Raw genomic sequence first — 19,758 nt, forward strand, 5'->3', positions numbered from 1 at the left:
TAAAGTTAAGGACTACTAGAGGGTCAGCTGGGCTCCATGGCAGCACAAAGGCTCATCTAATTCCCAGTCCAGCAGATGCCTGAGAAGGCGGACAGGGTAAAGAAAGGCAATCTTGCCCAGGGAGACTGAAATATACTCATCCCCCTGCCCTTTGGAACATAACATAAGAATGACCACACTAGGTCAGACCGATTGTCCATCCAGCTCAGTATCTTGTCTTCCGACAGTGGCTGCTGCTAGATTCTTCAGAGAGAATGAACAGATCAGGGCAATTACTGAGTGATCCATCCTATTGTTCAGTCCCAATTTCTGGCAGTTGAGACACCCGGAGCTTGGATTTCCATCCCTGGCCATCTTTTTTTTTAAACCCAGTTGTACTTTTGGCCATCACAGCATTCCCCAGCAACAAGTTTCACATGTTAATTGCATTGTGTGAAGCAATAAGTATTAACACTAGCGACAGTCCAAACCACATTCTGACCCACCTTCATACTCCATGCACCAAGTTCTTCCAAGAGTAAAAAGCACTGACCAAGTTTTATTTTCTAATCCAAAGCAGTCAAATCCAGGTGACTCTTGGGGCAGTACTTCAAAACAGGCTTCTCTAGAAATTTAGTGCAGATATTGTCTATCCTAGAAAGGGATGCTTGGCAATAGGAAAGTGACTCATTGATGGCAATGATGCCAACAGGTCCCCTTAGCCCATAATTAGCCAGCGTTTAAAACGGTTCTCCTGCTAGTGCAGACAGGATACACAATAAAGGAAGCATACAGAACACTGTGGGAGCAAGTGTCTACCGGACTTTTTGATAACGAAGCCATTTAACTTTGTAAGTAGCTGCCAAGCCATTTTTAATCTCCGGAAACATCCATGGTCCTGGAATCACAAACAAGCTTATGGTTTGCTAATCCTGTTTGCTAGACTGATCCAGTTAATAAAACAGTTTTAAACAGGATTTGCCCAACTGCTGATGAGACAAAAAACTTATTCTAAAACAATTTGAGACAAGTCAGGACCTACAATGCAAAGAGTGTCTAAGGAGGCCTAGAAGTAAAGCACTGTTTCCATCATACAACATACATGAACAAAACTTAAATTTGGTGTATTAGGCATAGAGGCATGAGTGACAAGCTTGATCCCTATGGCGTCAAACTCAAGGTCCATCAGTACAGCAGTGGGTGAAGGCCACAATTAAAGTATGAAGACTTAATCCAGGTGAGCACACAATATCTGCTGTGTATGGGCAACCTTGCTTAAGGCAGAGTTTAAAGAAATAAAATAGCACTGATCTCAGACTCATAAGCAAGTCAGACTGGACTTGTACTTCCCTCACTTGAGCCATAGATAAAGGGATGCTATCTAGCAACACTTGTGCAACTATTTGCTAGCATCTAGGTCCTGTCCTAGTGTTCACAGTACATCCCCAACCCTGCTCCAAGCAAGTAATGAGAACTCTCCAGGTCTCAGTTTGACATCTGGACTATCAGACCCCTTAGTAAGAAGCTGATTGGTCAGCCAGAAGCGTTGGGGGAGGGAGAAAATAAATTGTTTTATTCTTGTAAACATCATACAAAAGCAACGAAGAGCCAAACTTGGTCAATATCCCATTTGGTTCTTTTATTAGCAGAAGTTAAGAACACAGCAAGTCATGAGATCCCATCTTATATGGAACCAATCACCAGAGACCCCCAACCATCAAAAATCCCAAAATGTGCTTTGTTGCTTCCAACAGTAAGCAATTTAAAAAAGAAAGAAAATACTGAACAAGGCCACTATTTAATGAGGAAGGAAAGGAGCTGTAGGTCCTATCTATTCTATGGCAATAATCTGCACACAGAGCAAGCAAGCCTCTGACCGCTGAGAGTAAGGCATTCAGGTGCCAACCTGGGAAGAGTTCTCAGCAAGTGCTACTGGGGGGTCGGGGGGGAGAGGGGGAAGGAGAGTGCACAGCTAGGCAGTTTATTGGAGCACAAAAACTTCCTAAACAGAGATTGACTGGGTTAAGAATAGCAGGTGAAGTGTGTTTTTGTAATAGTTCTGTGCTGTGTTGGGCCAAGTTACAATGTTCCTTCAGGGAGTGAGCATAGGGTGATTCAGGATGGAGACTGCCACTTTTGCTGGTATTAATACAGAGGTATCCAAAGTGCTTTCCAGAACAAGTCTGGTTCTGATATGTACCATTGCTTTCTCAAGTAGCAGAGCACACCTCCTGCCAATGCACACCTCATTAAAAGTGCCTGGTTAATACTGCTCTGTATTCCAGTTAGGCACTGCACAAACCCACAAGACAATACAAGCCTTTCCTTCAATCCTATTGACATCTACTATGGTGATCCAACCAAGAAGAAAAACATCCCTCTAAGCCTCCCACAAGCTCCAATAAAGCACCTCTTTCTACAGCTAAGCTTTATTTCAAAATTTCTGAAAATAACTAACCAAAAAGGCAAAAGAGAAAATACTTGCTCTTTAGAGTCAGTGAGGAACCTTGAAGATAATCAAGGTCTTCCACTTCTATTCAATCCTATTAGACAAGATAACTGATTGAAACATTCATTAATAGCCTGGATTCCCAAGAATGTTTACTTGTAAAATCTCTGCAATCCCCATTTTTCACTTGCAAATTTGAATTTTCACCCTTTAAAAATTTAGAACAATTTTACCTTCCTATTGCTTTGTGAACCAGTGCGTTTTAGGAGCTGTTTAACTAATCCTATGTGAGAGGTAACAACTCTTAAGTTTCCAGCAACTAGACTCTTACTCCATTACATGAAACTTCTATGTCAAACTATATATCTGACAATCAGTTTTGCCCCATGACTCAGAAGATTCTCCAACAAATTTGCTTCTCTCTCTGGCTTCTGACTAGGCTCCAGAGATGAAGCCACACCAACCCAATGAGAGAAGACTATGCGCTTCCTGCTATACAGAGGCTCCACAATAGTCCAAATGGTCTCAATTTTACTTCCAGGTTAAAAAAAATAAATAAAAATAATAAATTAAAAAAAGCCAGCTATCCCATTGGTTAAGCAGGGCTGGGAAATTACATTGGCGGGACCTGAGAAGTGAGAACTGTGCAGGTTTAGTGCAGATTTAAAAAAGTCACAAGATTCTGTAGGCCAGGGGGCTTTGTACACACATGAAGGTGATGCATTAGGTCAAGAGAAACCATTAAATCTGAGTGCTTTCTGCTGGCTGCTTCACAGCACAGCACTGCCCATGATACCAGGGGAAGTCAGCTGCTCCCCCAGCAGGAGCAGCGGCAACAGTAGGACAGGGAGTATATTGCAGGACAGGGAATTTAGTAAATTTAACACTGGAAAACATTAGGACTTCTGTGGATAAGGAAGAAATCCAATAAAAAAAAATCGTGTGTGCAAGCAGCCAAACAGTAGTCTTCCTTTGAGTGCACAGCTCCTTCCTTCAGTGCCAGCTTATCTTCCCCACCCCCATTACTCCTCACATGCTTACCCACCTGAGTAGCTGTTCTATTCTTTGACAAGTGCCATTAGCATCATATAATCATATCAAAGCATGGCAGATCCATGAATGGCAACCAAAAAGCTAGTGGCTTTTGTTTGCAGAAAGGCCATTGCCAACATTCATGGGCCATGTTCTGAGCCCACTCCAAACACTGACCAGAATGCCATATTGCCCAATACATGCCAGCTTCTGGGAAGAGTCTGCAGGACCATCATGCCTCACTCCCAAGGATTTTATCTGATCCTCCTGCAGTCACCTTTTTTGTGCAAAATTGAAACAGTGTGTGGTACTTGCATGTTGCATCTATACAAAACCCCTTTCCCCCCCACCCCGTTTAAAACATTTATATAAATTTATTTTAAACAGAAAGTTAGAAATCTTATTTACAATTTTTTCCCCAAAAGAGCATCTAAAATCAGCTCCTTCCCCTGCCCCTAAAGATGATATAAATCTTAGCCTAGATTTAAAAAAGAAAACTGCTAAGCCATCCCTCCCATTTTCTACAAATAAATATGGCATTGAACAGAAGCCGATTTTGACACGGTCCTCTATAGCTCAATCTGTAGATCAAGAATAAGTTAGGGTTTAAGAATTTCCTGGTCTTCAAATTGATTCATTCCATCGTTTGAGGTATAAATTTCTTGTGTCAGAAATCCCAAGAAGCTTCCATATCCCATCACATGAGGCTTGGATTCTCAGGTGTTCACGTCGCTAGCCCGTTAACATCAACGCCTCTTGCAGTCCTCTGTTTTGGTTATGATCCTGGGCTGAAGGCAGCTTTTACTGCATGTCTGCCTCCTCCGTGCAGCCTCCCCCAACTGTGAAACGGAACTCCTGAAGGTTTGAAACACCATGGAAGTGCACAAAAGCTCCGGCCACTACGAAGATGTGAAACAGCTGATGCGAGTGGAACTGTGGAAACAAGACATTACTGTTCAGCCAGAGACCCATGGAATCCAAGTACCAACCTCTTTCCAAAGAGACATGTTGGGCTGAAGCATATAGCAGTGCACAGCAGCAGCAGCTTAAGATTACTTGCTGGGCTATTCAAGATCCCATATTGCACCAGTCACTGTATTATCACTGGCTACAGCATCTCCCCCTCTTCCAAGCTATATTCACTGGAAGCAGGGGGAAAAAAATCTGCTTCAGATTTCACAGCCACCAGGATCACTTGCACACTTGAAATCTGAAATGAAGCTGTATGCCTTTCCTTCGTATCCGTCTTTGGCAGATATCACACCAGCATGCTTCCAGTTCCCAGGCCAAAAGGCTTAGCAGTACAGTGTATTTTTTTCCTTAGACTCTTAATGCCTCGCAATAGGGATACACTGTAGCTGCTGGGATTACTGACATGTCCCATCTTACACACGTGGATAGGCACTGGAGCTCTGCTCTAGTCCTGGACGCAATGTCATCAAGTGGATTTTCAAAACACAGTTGTTCTGTCTGCTCCTCCACCATAAGGGGAGCCAGGCTGAACATGAGTCAACAAGTAGTTTGAGGTTTTAGTTAATACTAAAAATATGAAGTTCAGTCACTGGCTATCCAGGATAAAAACCCAGGAAGCGAGGGATTACAGCGCAGCAGAATAGACACCATGAGGACGTGATATTGAGCATACCTCCCAGGTTAAAGGAAGAGGTAGTAGCATGAGCAATGAGTTTGCATAAATGCTGTATATCTATCTGAAGTATCCCTAGGAGACTAGAAGCAAAGTGTCATGCATATGACAGAGCCTCAGTGACAATGTACAGTCCCACAGCTAGCCTTTGTAAAGGCATTTCGATGATTTCTAACAGCATTGTGTCAACTTTTCAATGATCAAATCCACTAATCTGTTTCCAAATTATGAAATCTCAAAAGCAGCTTTTAAAGCAGTCACAGTTGGTTGCCATAATCAAAGAAACACAAAAGCATAGCAATACCAGACCTCAACATAACAAGCTTGTGTGTCACAATCTTAGTACCCAGTTACTTTGCAGACTCACCCAGATATCACACTTGCCCGGGAAGAATCTCTCTGGTATACGGGCAGCATACAGCGCAGCACCAGTGATGTACAGACAGGCCATGAGTGCCAGCCAGCCTATCTGCCCCATTGTGGCTGCCTTGAGAAGACCCTCAGAGATGACAAAGTGCAGGGTGGGGATGACACCACTGAGGCCGAGACCCAGAAATACTCCTAGGAGGTAAGGAAAATGGTGGAGTCAGGCTTGGACAAAGAAAGCAGCAATAGGCAGAGCCTAACATTCACAAAAGACTTAAGGTGGAAGCTGTTGAAGCGGGAGGTCCGAAGTATGGCAGCAAGTTTATGCCATAACAAAGTAAGTGCTCAAGAAAGTACAGAGTCCCTTGATACACTATGGGTACTGGTCAGCAGTTCTTCTAGACATACTAAATGTTATTTCGCTTAAAGTTAGTGCCTCTTTGTACAGGCCATCTATGCACCAACTTGAGTGTTAACATTCTTGGGCTATAGAGGGCGCCTAAATCCCATAAAATATTCTGCTATGAAAGAGTATGGTAGAGAATGACATGCAAGAAAAAGGAAATGACCAGTGATGTAGACTGGGGTGGGCAAACTACAGCCCGTGGTCCAGATCCAGCCTGCCAGCCATTTTAAGCCGGTCCTCGAGCTCCTGCTGGAGAGAGGGGTCTGGGGCTTGCCCGGTTCCAGCACTCTGACACTTCAGCCAGGGAGTAGGGTCGGGGGCTGCTCCATGTGGCTGGCGGAAGCAGCCGCATGGCCCCTCTATGGTGCTCAAGCTGGGGAGCAGGGTCGGTGGCCTCTCCTCGCGGCTCCTGGAAACCACAGCATGGCCCCACTCTGGCTTCTGCGTGCTCCAATGGCCCCCTCCGGTGCTCCAATGGGCCATCTGGCCGCACCCCTGTGCGGGAGCGAGAGAAGGGACATGCCGCTGCTTCCGGGAGCCATTTGAGGTAAGCACCACGCAGAGCCTGCACCCCTAAGCCCCCTCCTGCCCTCCAAACCCCTCGATCCCAGCCCAGAGCACCCTCCAAACCCCAAATCCCTCATCCGCAGCCCCACCCCAGAGCCCGTACCCTCAGCTGGAGCCTGCACCCCTTCCTGCACCCGAACCCCCTCCCACCCTCTGAACCCCTCAGTCCCAGCCCAGAGCACCCTCCTATACCCCAAACTTCTCATCCCTAGCCCCACCCCAGAGTCTGCACCCCCAACCAGAGCTCTCATCCCTCCCACACCCCAACCCCAATTTTGTGAGCATTCATGGCCCGCCATACAATTTCTATTCCCAGATGTGGCCCTCGGGCCAAGAAGTTTGCCCACCCCTGATGTAGACTATCTACAGTCTAGCATACAGGTTGCCCCAGGAACAACATAGAAGAAATTGCACCTGAGGCTTATCTGACCCTGTAACTTGCCAGATCACAGCTTGGCCGATTTCAAAATTGTCCTAGCATATAGAGTATTAAACCCTAAAGATCTGAATAAGAAGTCTTTTCGGAAAGGAGTTCCGTCCCCCATACAGTTAATATTCAGGAGACTGAACTCCCTGCTGTATCCGGACAGTCAGGCCTTTCCTGAATATAAGGAATAGTACCTTGGAGTGCACACAGGTTTGTATACACACAAAACCCAACATGAAGAAACATGAGAAACCTGAGATACCATTAAATTGTGTTACCCAAAGACTCCTTATTCTTGACTGGGGAAGGCAACAATAACTATTCTTGTCTACCATAGTCAAAGGGAGAAAAGCGAGATATCCACAAGATTACGATTATGTGTCAGTTGCTCAGTTGCACTCAGCAGGGAGGCTAACTACCACGTTTAGCGAACCTAATGGATTACAGCCATAAGACGAGTCCATGGGAGTCGGACACAGACTGCTAGTATCTCACCTTTAAAGGGGGAGAGAGCTGTTTAATAATGATGGAAATACCGTTAACTGCCTCTCCCATTTCATGTGCTGCCCCCTACTCCTGCATCCAGAGGGTCTAACTTAACACCAATGCCTCTCTTACAGCAGATGTGCCAAGTTTACTGTCCAAGAATGTGTTAGTTGTGTTTCCCACACACTAGGACATCCTTTGGCAATGCAGGCTTTTCCTAGGAGTATGCTTTTGTAATGAGTCAGTAGGAAGAAGCAACTGTAGTAAAGAAGCAAAAAATAAATTTTGGTTTTTACCTGCTCTTACCCCTCGGTACTCAGGGGTTGCAAACATGTCCCACTGGGAGACTATTATGGCTGCAATGCCCAGGACACAAATCACAATCAAGTAGATGAAGCAGGGCTGAGGGTTGCAATAGAAGGAGTAGTACAGCCATGGAACAAAGCTGCCCATGATGAGAAGTGCGATGCCAGAGTAATCCAGCCTAGAACAGGATAAAACAGGTTGACAAAGAAAGCCAACCCCAGAAGTTCTTGTACCACCCCATGTACTGTTTATCCTAAGAGCCAATTTATCACTGTAAAATGAGATTACTTCCACAGACCCCCGCCCCCCACCCCCCCGCAGAGGTTACTTGCCTAGCCAGGCAGTCATTAGACCATTTTTGAGCAGTGGTCAGTAGGTGTATGCTGCTCCCCATAGCCCAACATTCCACAGGCCCAGGGTATAAATAGTCCACCCCCCCTAAGAGTACCTCAAGGTTTTTATTCTGGGGATAAGAAGGAATTGACTAAAAACATTCAGGAGCATTTTCTTGATGCAAGAAATAGGAAGCGGATAGGCACTGTGGGTCCTGCTTGAGTGCAGACAGAATTCTGGACACTTTGTTCTGACTTGTTTGACAAGTCCACACCAGGATGGCAAATAGACTGCCCACCCAAGGTCTCAGTGACCACCTAGGAAACAACCACTCACATCATCAACTAGGACGTTTTTATATCTACTAGGTGCAGAGCAGACAGGGTCCCCACATTCCAGATGCACAATTCCCATAAACTATTTGCTTCCTGACAGAGGACTCATGAACTATCATGGCCTCTTGCAGAAACAGATTCTTTAGGAGGGAGGCTTTTGGTCCCTCTGAGCTCTTTTTGTGGTAGACTTGCAGACTTCACAGCCCTTAGCTGAGTGACCTTCCAGAGCAAAGGGCCCTCATTGTCCAGCCAAAGCAGGGTGCTTAACAAGGGCAAGAGAAATACTCCTAAACCCTTTTTTATGTGACAGATCCACTATGTCTAGCAAGGCCCAAGATGATCCAAAATAGGTTAAAAAAAGAACAAAGGCAAAAAAGTTACACTCTTAGACTTTAGAATCTTAGCTGTACTAGATAAATATTTAGGTATAGTCATCTCAATGGTGAAAAGGAAAAGTTGGTTTTGAGACTGCTCCAGCAAAGGGATAGACAGTGGTATTTATACCCTTGGTCTATGGAATGTTGGGCTTGAAGAAACTGCATGCAAGCCCTACCCACCAACTACTATTCAAAAAAGTGTTTCTATGGCCACATAGCTAGGCACACTGTTACAGTGGGGCTCCCAAACCGTAGCCAGGATTCCCTGCCCCATTCTGCCCAGCCATTTCCGAGCAGGCATGCATTCCACTCTGGATACTTACTTGGAGAAGAGCCGGGAGACACCTTCTGAATGGCAGTAAACCGTGTGGAAGAGCCATGAGAAGGAGAGGCAAAGGATGGCTCCCAAGAAGAACAGTCCAACAACTACCTTCTCCTGCACAGGTGCTACAAAGGACATGTTTGGCCGGAACATGTAGAAGATTCCCAGGCACAGGAAGAACACACAACCTAAGTAAAGATAAGGCAGAGGTATCAGACTCATGTAACCTGAAAGGTATTGTACTGGACCAAGTTTACGGGCGTGGGGAATACTGAACAAAAATCATAATGACAATGTTACACTTCCATGCGGTCTGATCTAATCAGTCATATGTTTGACCCTCAGACTGAATTTGTACACACGTGAACAGAAACCATGATTTCACTTGTTTTGGGAGGCACCCACACTCTGGTTGAGCACACAACCACCACTCACCTGTAGGCCTGAGACCAGATCAACCCCACCCCACATATTAAAACTAGCCTTGGGTGAAACTCGGAGTTCATTACCAAAACTGGAAAGAAAAAGATAATAAAAGGAATGTCCTGCTGCTGATAAAGCACCCCCACCTCAGGAATGTCCCTAACGAGAGTTATCACCACCAAGGTTGTAAAGACTCTTGGAAATTAAGGAGGATGCAGAAAGACTCAAATGGTAAGATAAGCTCTGACCAGTGTTTTAGGATGACCATCTGCTCAAATAGAGAAGGTCACAATTAAGTTACAATTTGGGCACGAAAGAGGACACAGGTGCCAGTGCATCCGATGAAGTGAGCTGTAGCTCACGAAAGCTCATGCTCAAATAAATTGGTTAGTCTCTAAGGTGCCAGTGCGTAATTGTTTAAAATTTGCTATTTAAGAGTGTGGGATAATGTGATAGGTTTAGTAAATTTGAAGGAGGGAGCTAGTTTTACCTATACAACGTAAATGAAAAACAATGCTCTTTGGGAACCATTTCCAGACTGCAGTTCAACATCAAGCTGCTGGAACTCAGACCCCTCTGCATGACCATGACGTGCAGAGGCATTGCCGGGAACCCACAGATGAGTGGATCCTGACTGGACACAGACAAATTCACCCAATCCATTGGGAATGGTGCTCATAAGATATTTGCTTGGTATATGTATTCTGTGTGTGTGTTGCTAATAAATAGATGTTTAGAGCACAACTGCGTAAGGCTCTTTCACTGGGAAAAGGTTCCGCAGACCCGTAGAGCCTTGAGTCCTGAGGGAAAGGGTGGGTACTTAAATTGACCGAGTTTCTTCCCAAGCCTTACACCCCGAGCCCTCAGAAGGGAAAGGGTGGGGGTGCTCTAAATTGACTGGGTCATGCCTTGAGCCCTAGGTAGGGTATAGGCGGGGTGCCCTAGATTTTCTCAGGTAATACACCAGCAGTGTACCCAATCTGTATTTTGTTCCTGATTGCTAATTTAAGTGCTAAGGAAAACCCTAAAGTTAGATGTAATACCATTCATTGCTTCCTCCATTTCCAAGGTAAAGGCTGGGATATCATGAATCCTAGTCCTCACAGGAATTATATTCCCACATTCCCCAAATTGTGGTATTCATTGAAGAGCCCACTATCACCCAGAACCACCATCTCCCTTTCTCACTGTGATTGACAGGCTTCTTCACATCCTAGTCTCAGATAAAGACCAGGTACCACCCCAGCCCTCCTGAATCCCTGCAAAGTAGCATTTCTTATTTGTGTGGCTTCCACCATGCAAGGAGGAACAAGGATGCTTATGATCGAGGTGAAGACACCACTGACTCAAAATCACTGGCATATCTAAGACAGACCTTTTCTGAGCTCCTGGGAACAGTGGCTCAGCCCAGCTTCACAGATCAGCAACCCAACACAGAGCCCAGTTTGCTGCTGTGATGTATTTATTTCAAAGCTTAAGTTGTTTGCCAAAGAATACTGCTGTTCACTCAACAGCTGGAAGAGTGTAAGAGTGGGTTTTTATCCTCCCAAGCTGGGCAGGAGGGTTAAGTGGGATAGAGTCACTGCAATGTGAATTTAAAACTAATTTGTGGTCAGTTAAACTTCTGCTCGCACTTTGATAATGCACCCTGGGCAATTAGAAAGGGGTATACAGCAGAAAATGCTCAGCACTGCCAGGGAGGTTTGATCCTCCGGCCAGACTCTTTCCCCTAGTTTGGCAGGGAATGGAAAGTAGCACACATCTGCAGGAGAGGAAGGAAGGGAGTATGTATCTTTCAGGCAAAATGGAGAATGGCACAAACAGGTCTGATAACAGCTACATCCAGTTCTGCTCGACTGAAATGCAGTGATGCAGTGTCACTACTTTAACACAGAGCTCCCACAAAGTATTTCTGCTTACATAAACCCTGGGTATTGGGGAAGATTGCGTACTGCAGTGGAAGAGGAGCACAGGTGAGGGACAGGGTAAGCTAACAGAGCATGTTTCCCCTTTTAGCAAAAATGCTGTCTCAACTACAAAGAGGGAGAGCAACAGCACTTGGCATGCAAAAATATGTTAAGCATTTATAGCATATGTACTTACTCTTTGCTCCTGAAAAAGGCACACGTCAATAGCACAGCACCGCTTTCAATTTGTGTAATTGGAGAAGGGGACAGGAAAAGGGTGAATGTCTTTCTCTGGGATCCAGGAAATGCCCTTCTAGTAGATTCACCCTACCCCTCCCCGCAGCCCCGACACTTGTTGCAACTTTTGTGCACTCTGAAGGCACTAAGTGATCTTCGGATGTATGCTTATGGGCCCCAAGGATAAGATCTCACAGTGCTGAGTTAGCAGTACCAAGAGGAGCTGAACTCCAAAGACAAGGAAATCACCTTAGCCCTCCCTAACATTTGGTGGGGGAATTTTAACAAGGAACACCTGGAACTCTACCCAGCATGTCATGCTGGAAGGATAATGGCACCTATGACTCTGAGTGGTGTGGAAGATCCTTTAGCCGGGGCAAACTTAGGTAGCAGGTGCCTAGGTCTACAGGAGTCTCAGTTCCCACCTCCCCAAACTATTTGGAGCTACCACACTGTCCATATGCATACCCAGTCAGCAAGCAAAGCCTCACATGTGGCTGCACACTGGATTCCTGGGAGGTGGAGCTAGATTCCTCAGTCCCAACAGTGGATGCTGGCTCCTGGCTTCTAGCTCCTAAATAGCATTTCCTGGGAAGGTTCACTGGGATGGGGCGATAGTCCCACAGGAAGTGAGGATCCTAAGGCCCTGTGTTTGGCAGCACCAGGGCCAGGTAGGAGGTTAGGCAGGGCATTGTGGGGGAGGGGGACTCTATTTGGATAGAGATGCACTCATGTGACACTAAACAGGCTCCTCCAGTATGAGAGCAGTGAGCCAACAGGCCAGAGTGAGCGGCCACAGAACAGGAGCTGCCACCAAGGAGTGAGTGCAGGGCTGGCTCAGTCCCCCTAAAAATATTTCCCCAGCTGCCTATGCTCCTCGATCATTAACAGTGCACATTCACTTTAAAGCATAATGGAAATACCTAGAAGATGTGTCCAGATGTTGCCAGTCTCTGTGTGTATTCTGAAGATGCTCTTGAAGCAAGCGCGGAAGGAGGGCATAGGTGGTCTGTGTCCATGCAACAGATAGTCATTATCCTTTAGCCAGTCAGGGAGAACATCATGGGGTATGACCCGCCATCGGCCCTCCCACACCTGGAGGTTAAGAGTGCATGGTTAGAATCTCATCCAATGAAGTCCCATAAATGGTGGGCATGGCAAAGAGAAAAACAGGAAATCCTGAGTTAGTGTCAGTGCTTTAAAGTAACCCAAAATTAATGTACTAAGTCTAGGGAGCAGAGTGTTTCCTTTGGGACAGGCGTATCTTGTGCTCAAGTCCTAAGTCATACTGGTCCCTATTCTACACAACACACTAATGGTCTGAACTTGAGCTAGTGCTTCCACCAGTGCAGGAAGTGAAATACTTCAACACTTCAATAAATAGAAACACAACCAAGCTCATTTTAACTGCTCAACGAAGGCCAAAAGTGGATTTAAAATGCATGGTTAGTTATGTGGTAATGATTCAGTATTGGGGAGGGGTGGGAGGTTGGGGGGGGGGGGGTGTCTTCCCATCCACCTCATTGAGGAAAGCTAGATGTGGCTCTTCATCTCTAAACAGAGAAAGTCCTGAGCACAGTCCCATCTCCCCATCACAAGATCGTTACTGATTGTATGCTCACTAGTTTTAGATGCAGTCTAAATGTTAAATCTAATAGGACGGTCAGTACTATTTCAGTTATCCACAATGCATAGAGGGGCATTCAAGTAAAGTGAGGAGTATTCTTTTCCCTATGGCTAAGCCTGATGCCTTTTCAGCACTGCCAGCCCAAGAAGTAGAGGACCAGCAAGGACCTGAACTCTGATGCTCTAACAGTAGATCTACACAATTCCCAATTCTTGTATTCCTTCCTACATATTTATGTGCCCACTTCTGTAGAAGGTCCTCATTGCAAAAATCTCTCTCACACACACACACACACACACACACACACACACACACACACACACAGCTGCTCATACACAGCAGGTCTACATCACTGGTCAGTTCCTTTTTCAGTGGCACAGAGCTAACAAGATGCATGTCATCTTCAGTATGGCTCCTCAGCTGGCATTACAAAGCTACATACAGGCATGGCACAGATGCAATCGTCTTTGGGATTTGCTCACTTAGCAATAAGAGGAGCAGAGATGCGTGCATTAAAGGTTAGGGAATCCTGCAACTGTTAAAACAGAAATGAGAACCCAGCAGTTGAAATTAACAGTGAGGGCCTAAAACAATGTCAGGAATGCTGCTGATTGGTTTTCCTTTGAAGGGACACTTCCTACTGCCAGTCCTCTCTAGACCCCACCACCACCAGACAGCTCAAAAATTAGTCAAAGGAACTAGCTCAGGTAAGACACTTAAAGATTCTGTTTTACAGAAGAATTAGCTGTGTTTTGCTTCACATGCAGCAAGAATGTGTGTGGGGGGTCCCATTTTTGAGAAAGCAGAGGAAGAAAAACTGTTTAAAAACAAAACACGCTCAAGGCACTGTATGAAAATGCAACCTTGATTTCCCAGGATCCCCTCTACCAATGGCAAAAAGCCATTAGTAATATCCACTGTAATAAGTGTGCCACAGACAGTACTCCACCCAAACCCAGAATTAGGGCATCAGCCAGAGACCAATACAATATATTCCCCACAACTTTAGCAGAACTGAGATTCAAGGCCAGCAATCTCTACATAGTCAACAATGGATTTGCTTGGATGGACTTTTAGGAGAACCTGTTCTTCTATTTGGGTAGCAGACAGTCTGTTTTACAATGGAAGCAAATGATGATGTGGAAGCAAAAAAAAAAATTGCATGTCTGCAGAAGTCTGCAAAGAACTGTCCTGATAAATGAAAGCATCTTGAACCAGAAACACTGGAAGCAGAGTGCTTTTATTCTGCCTGCAAACACAGGCAGATGTTTCCCAAAGGAGACTCATTAGCTACAATATCAGCTTTAAAATAATTTCAGAATGTAATCCCTATTGTTCCATGCTTTCTAGTTTGTGCAGTTATAGCATACCTGGGACCCCACACAGCATCAGCATTAGCCGATATACAGAGAATCGGTCAACGACCAACTCCATTGTGCACCTGCTGTTCCCCAGCTTATTGCCAACACAGTTTACTTCAGGAACATGGCCCGTTAGCTTCATTTAGCTAGTAGGCTCAAGTGACCATCTGGATAGATTTGTTTTCTTTAATCTCTTACCTTACACACAAACTCTTCCATTTTCTCCATGGCATGGTGAGCTTGTAAAAGAGGGGACATACCCATAAACCCTTCATCTTCCTGAGCTGGTTCATCATTACAGTCGCATTCCTCAGAACTCTGGAAGAGAAAAACCAAAAACATTTCATATAAAAACCTGACATAAGATGATGCTTTTCACTGTTTTACACCAAAACCAAACATGGGCCAACCGTTGAGTTGAAATTTCAAATTCAAGACAAGGTGTAAAATTCAGAAAAGTGACTCAGATGCTTTTGAAAGTGTTATCCATGGTCATACCAAGCACAAACCAGTCTGGAAAATTCAGTGACATTCTGTGAAGTTGTGTATTTCATTAAAGTCATCAGCTATAAAGTCCACAAAATGATGTGGCCTATTCCCCTACCAATGCAGGATTACTTCCTACACAAAGTTTCAATCTCTTATCTGTTTTAGGACTAAACACTTTAATAATCACGGGAAGGTGGCACAAAAAAGATTAGTTAGTTGGTTAGTCTCTAAGGTGCCACAAGTACTCCTTTTCTTTTTGCAAATACAGACTAACACGGCTGTTACTCTGAAACAAAAAAGATTGTAATTCTGGTAGCCCAGGATAAACCAGGCTGAGGCTGCAGTCAATTTCAATGCAAGATTTGCAAGCCAAATAAAACATGGACTTCAAATCAAATTCAGGTAAATTTTATCATTTCACTCAAATCTGCTTAGCTGAAAATTATGCCTATTGGACTGTGCTATGAAGTGTTGATTTATTCATCTCTGCTGGTCCTGCTAGATGTTCCAATAGTAAAACCAGGAAATCAGAAGTTGGACAGAGGCATATTGTATGTATGTATGTAGGTAGGGGTATAAAAATTTTGTTAAGATGTTTAAAAAAAGTGAACGGTACACAGTTTAAGTGTAAAAGTTTTTGGTTACCAGGGAATAATGTACAGATTATCAAGGGGTGCGAAGTTCGGTTTAAGATTGGATGGCGTAAGGAATACATAATCTGCAATATCCCTGATTGGGGGTAAAAGGTTAACAGGTCAAAGTATAGACATTGAGATAGGAGGGTATGTTGTTCATATAATGGCTATGTTCAGGTGTGGAGTATAAAGCAACTGAACCAAAAACCACTTTTGAATGGAAAGGTTCAAATACTAGTTACAAGAAACCACTGTGCAGAAAGAGGCCAGGATTTTGATTTGGAAATGGAAAAAAAGAAACTCCAGAATCCTGTTTTATAAGGCAGGAATATAGATGGAGGAGTTTTATCAATCACAAGAGAGAAAGTCATTAGCTACAACAATTCCATGGCCCCCATTCTCCAGCACATTAAAATGCAGAGAACAAAGCAAGTGAAGACATGCTTTAGTCATTCCAATTTCAGGAAATAAAGAAACAGGTCACTAAAATTCTGCTTTGTTTATTAGAAGTGATCCATACCACCAGGGACTCAACACTTCCGCTGCCAAGGTAAATCTTGAGGACGCAGCAGGAGGAAATAGTCATAGCAATATTGAATAGGAGAAAAAGAAGAGAAGTGAAGCCTTTTGTGCCCTTCAAGTCTCTGCTCTAGAAAGCTGCCAAGAGTTCTAGTGGCCAAGTCAAAGATTTAGAGGCCAGATGGTTCCAATATGATTATCTAGTCCAGTGGTTCTCAAACATTTGTACTGGTGACCCCTTTCACACAGCAAGCCTCTGAGCGCAACCCCCCCTAATAAATTAAAAACACTTTTTAATATATTTAGCCACCATTATAAATGCTGGAGGCAAAGCGCAGTTTGGGGTGGAGGCTAACAGCTCGTGAACCCCCATGTAATAACCTCACAACCCCTTGAGGGGTCCTGACCCTCAGTTTGAGAACCCCTGATCTAGTCTGACCTCATGTATGATAGCCACAGAACTTCATACCTTAGTAATTCCTGCATCAAGCCCAATAACTTGTAGTTAACTACTGCATCTCTTAAGGAAGCTTCCAATGTTGATTTAGTCTCTTCAAGATACAGAGAATCTGCCATATCCCCTTTATATAATGTACCAATGGTTCCTTACCCTGAATGTTAATTTGTACTTTATTTCCAGTTTGAATATTTCTAGCTTCAACTTTGAGCCACTGGATCTTATGTCTTTGAGGTTAAACAGCTAGGATTAAAGAGTCTTCTCCCAGTGTAAGTACTTCTAGGACCATGATGTTGCCTCTTAACCTCTTCAACAAGCTAAAACAATTAAGCTTCAGTCTTTTATTGTAATGAGTGTTTCTTAGACCTAGATTCATTTTGTAGCTCTTTTCTAAACTTTCCATTTTTTCAACATCCTTCTTAATGTACTGACACCAAAACTGGACACAGTTCATTTGACAAGACCTGTTTTCCATAAAATTACGTTGTCACATTTATATTTGTATCCTTTTATTCTTCAGTGATAGTCTTGTAACAGCCACTGTATTATTTTGCTCAGGATCAAAGCCAGGCTTCCAGACCTACAGTTAGCTAGTAACCTGGCTTACTTTAACTACTGGCACAGCAGTGACTCCTGTCTCCCTCTGGAACTTGCCGAAGTTTATTAAAATCTAACATCAATGATGCAAAACTCCTCAGTCAATCCTTAGAACTCCAGTGTGAAAGTTATCCAGACCAGACTTAAAAAAAATTATATTTTAAAGAAAGGAGAATATTAAACAGCATCTTACTACTGTTGGAATTGAAATTGAAAGTAAACACAACATCCAGCTTCATTCCAAATACAGAAAACATCTCTGCTTTTCAGCATCATTGACAATTTTACAATCTCCATCCAGTAACAGGACACCTCTTTATCATTAGGATTTTTTGTTCCAGATTTATTTTAAATAATTCCTTTAAGGTTTGGATCTGCTTTGCACCACAATACTCTGCATGCTATAAGGCCTCCTTTATAGGTCAGCCTTGTTACAATGTACACTTTCCAAGATCAGACCTTACAGAAAGGTAGGACTGGAATTTGAATTCCAGCATACCTGACATGGGCTAAACAGACAGAGAGGGATTCCCTAACGTAACTAAGGCCTGTCAGACTACAGCAGAATCAAATAAAGTGTTCAAACTAACAGTTCTCATTTTTAAAACAAGAGGGGCTGGAAGCAAGGGATCTTGACTGAATGATCTTAAATTAAGGAATCCATTATTCCCCTACCTCACTGTCTCGCAGAGCCTAAATTTGTTTAACCTCGGGATACAATTTAAGGCCCAAAACATCAGGCTTTTTTATTTCTAGTATGAGAGGAAAAAAGTTTTAATTTGTGTGGATTTTAGGAACACTTAATTATGAACTACATTCCAAATTCTGCTTGCATTTTGGAGATATGCTAATAAATGAATAAAACAACACCAAGCTCTTTACAGTAGTGATAGGAGGAACTGAGACAGCAAGCACCTTGAGACATGGCACCATTAGGTACCATGTACACAAACCAAATTGCTGCCAAGCAACAGTGATTTTTTTCCATTTCCTTCCTGCAATTAGGCTATAAAGTTAATGTTCAAGAAAACATTAAGGCATTAATATTTAATGTGAGCCAAAGTTTGAGGTTTTTCAATACTCTTATTTTTCCCCCCAAAATAAAGTATCTGGTTAAGATGATGATGAAATATTTTGGTTCTTACTAAGGTACATACTGAAATGTATTTCAAATGTAGAAACAGTAACTCCCTCTCCTGTGGTCTCCTATGTCCCATTTGACTGAACGAATGAGGAACTGCCAGCGTTAGAGAGAGGTAGAAGTATGTCACTGGAGCATGACATTAGCCTAGCTTCCAGGCGGTGCATTATTCAACAGCCATCATTCATGACAAGGGGAAAACAGAGCACCAGAGCTCTAGGAAGGATACTGACACCTGCCTCTCATATAACAGCGAGGATCCTTTGCTTCACCTTAGAATGGTATAACTTACATAAAGAACATTCCCTCAAAAGACAACACTTCCCAGTAGCCCAGCAGAATAAATGCATATGCAACTCTAAAGGCTGGTGTAGCGACTCTTTGTTTAGGATTTCTACTGGGGACAAGAAGAGTGTGTCCAACACTGAGGGTATGTCCACACTGTAATCACAATGTGAGACTGCAGCATACCCAGGGTCCCAGGCTAGTCTTGTCTGACTGGGACCCTAGATCAGAGGTGGGCCAACTATGGGCCACGGGACAGTCCTGCACTGTGGTCAGGGGATGGGGAACAAGGAGGGTTGGGAGTGGGAGTCCTGGGGGGCGGGGGTGTGGATAGGAGTCGGGGGGCAGTCAGGGGCGGGGGTCCCAGGAGGGGGCAGTCAGAGGACGAGGAGCAGAGGGCAGTTGGATGGGGTTGGGGGACGGGGGGGGGGTTGGATGGGGGGGGGGTCCCGGAAGGGGACGGTCAGGGGACAAGGAGCAGGGGAAGTTGGATGGGTTGGGGGCACTGAGGGGGGCAGTCATGGGGGAAGAAGCGGGAGGGGGAGGGGGCCAGGCTGTTTGGGGAGGCACAGCCTTCCCTACCCAGCCCTCCATACCGTTGCACAACCCTGATGTGGCCCTTGGGCCAGAAGGTTTGCCCACCCCTGCCCTAGATACATACTCAAGCAGCTACCATCCATGCGGTCCTGACTTCACTACTCAAGACAGCAGCTAGATCAATAGAGCCCTGAAAATCTGCAGCCATCCGGACTATGTTTGTGGATCCTGGATGGCTGCGGATCCAAATTTTTTATCGAGAGCCCTGCAAATCTGCGGATATCCGCGGACCATCTTTGCAGATTGCATGCGGACATCAAAGCTAGCTCAAGTATATCCACATGCTGCAATTGCAACTCTTGATTGCAAAGAAGATTTACCCAGAGACAGTCACACTTTGAAACCCAACCCTGCCAAAGACAAGAGGCATTTTTAGAAACTTTCAATTCTCATCAAAATTTAGATAGTAAGAAAAGCTGGTTTGTGCTTTACAGGAGTTCTCTATGAATGCTA

At 44.3% G+C, this 19,758-nt stretch overlaps 1 protein-coding gene across 1 annotated transcript in view; it reads right to left on the reverse strand.

The window, feature by feature from the left end:
- Positions 1-3,847: 3,847 nt before the first annotated feature.
- Positions 3,848-19,758, reverse strand: part of ADIPOR2 (adiponectin receptor 2) — a 67,247-nt gene continuing 51,336 nt past the window's right edge. Inside the window, exons 3-8 of the mRNA XM_074938877.1 lie at positions 14,784-14,903; positions 12,521-12,692; positions 9,032-9,218; positions 7,654-7,841; positions 5,473-5,666; positions 3,848-4,393 (exon numbers count right to left, since the gene is read on the reverse strand). Coding sequence (XP_074794978.1) covers positions 4,262-4,393; positions 5,473-5,666; positions 7,654-7,841; positions 9,032-9,218; positions 12,521-12,692; positions 14,784-14,903 — 993 coding nt within the window. The 3' untranslated portion in view covers positions 3,848-4,261. The remainder of the gene's footprint in view (positions 4,394-5,472; positions 5,667-7,653; positions 7,842-9,031; positions 9,219-12,520; positions 12,693-14,783; positions 14,904-19,758) is intronic.

Source organism: Natator depressus, chromosome 1 (assembly GCF_965152275.1).
Source record: "Natator depressus isolate rNatDep1 chromosome 1, rNatDep2.hap1, whole genome shotgun sequence".
In the NCBI taxonomy this organism is placed as follows: Eukaryota; Metazoa; Chordata; order Testudines; family Cheloniidae; genus Natator; species Natator depressus.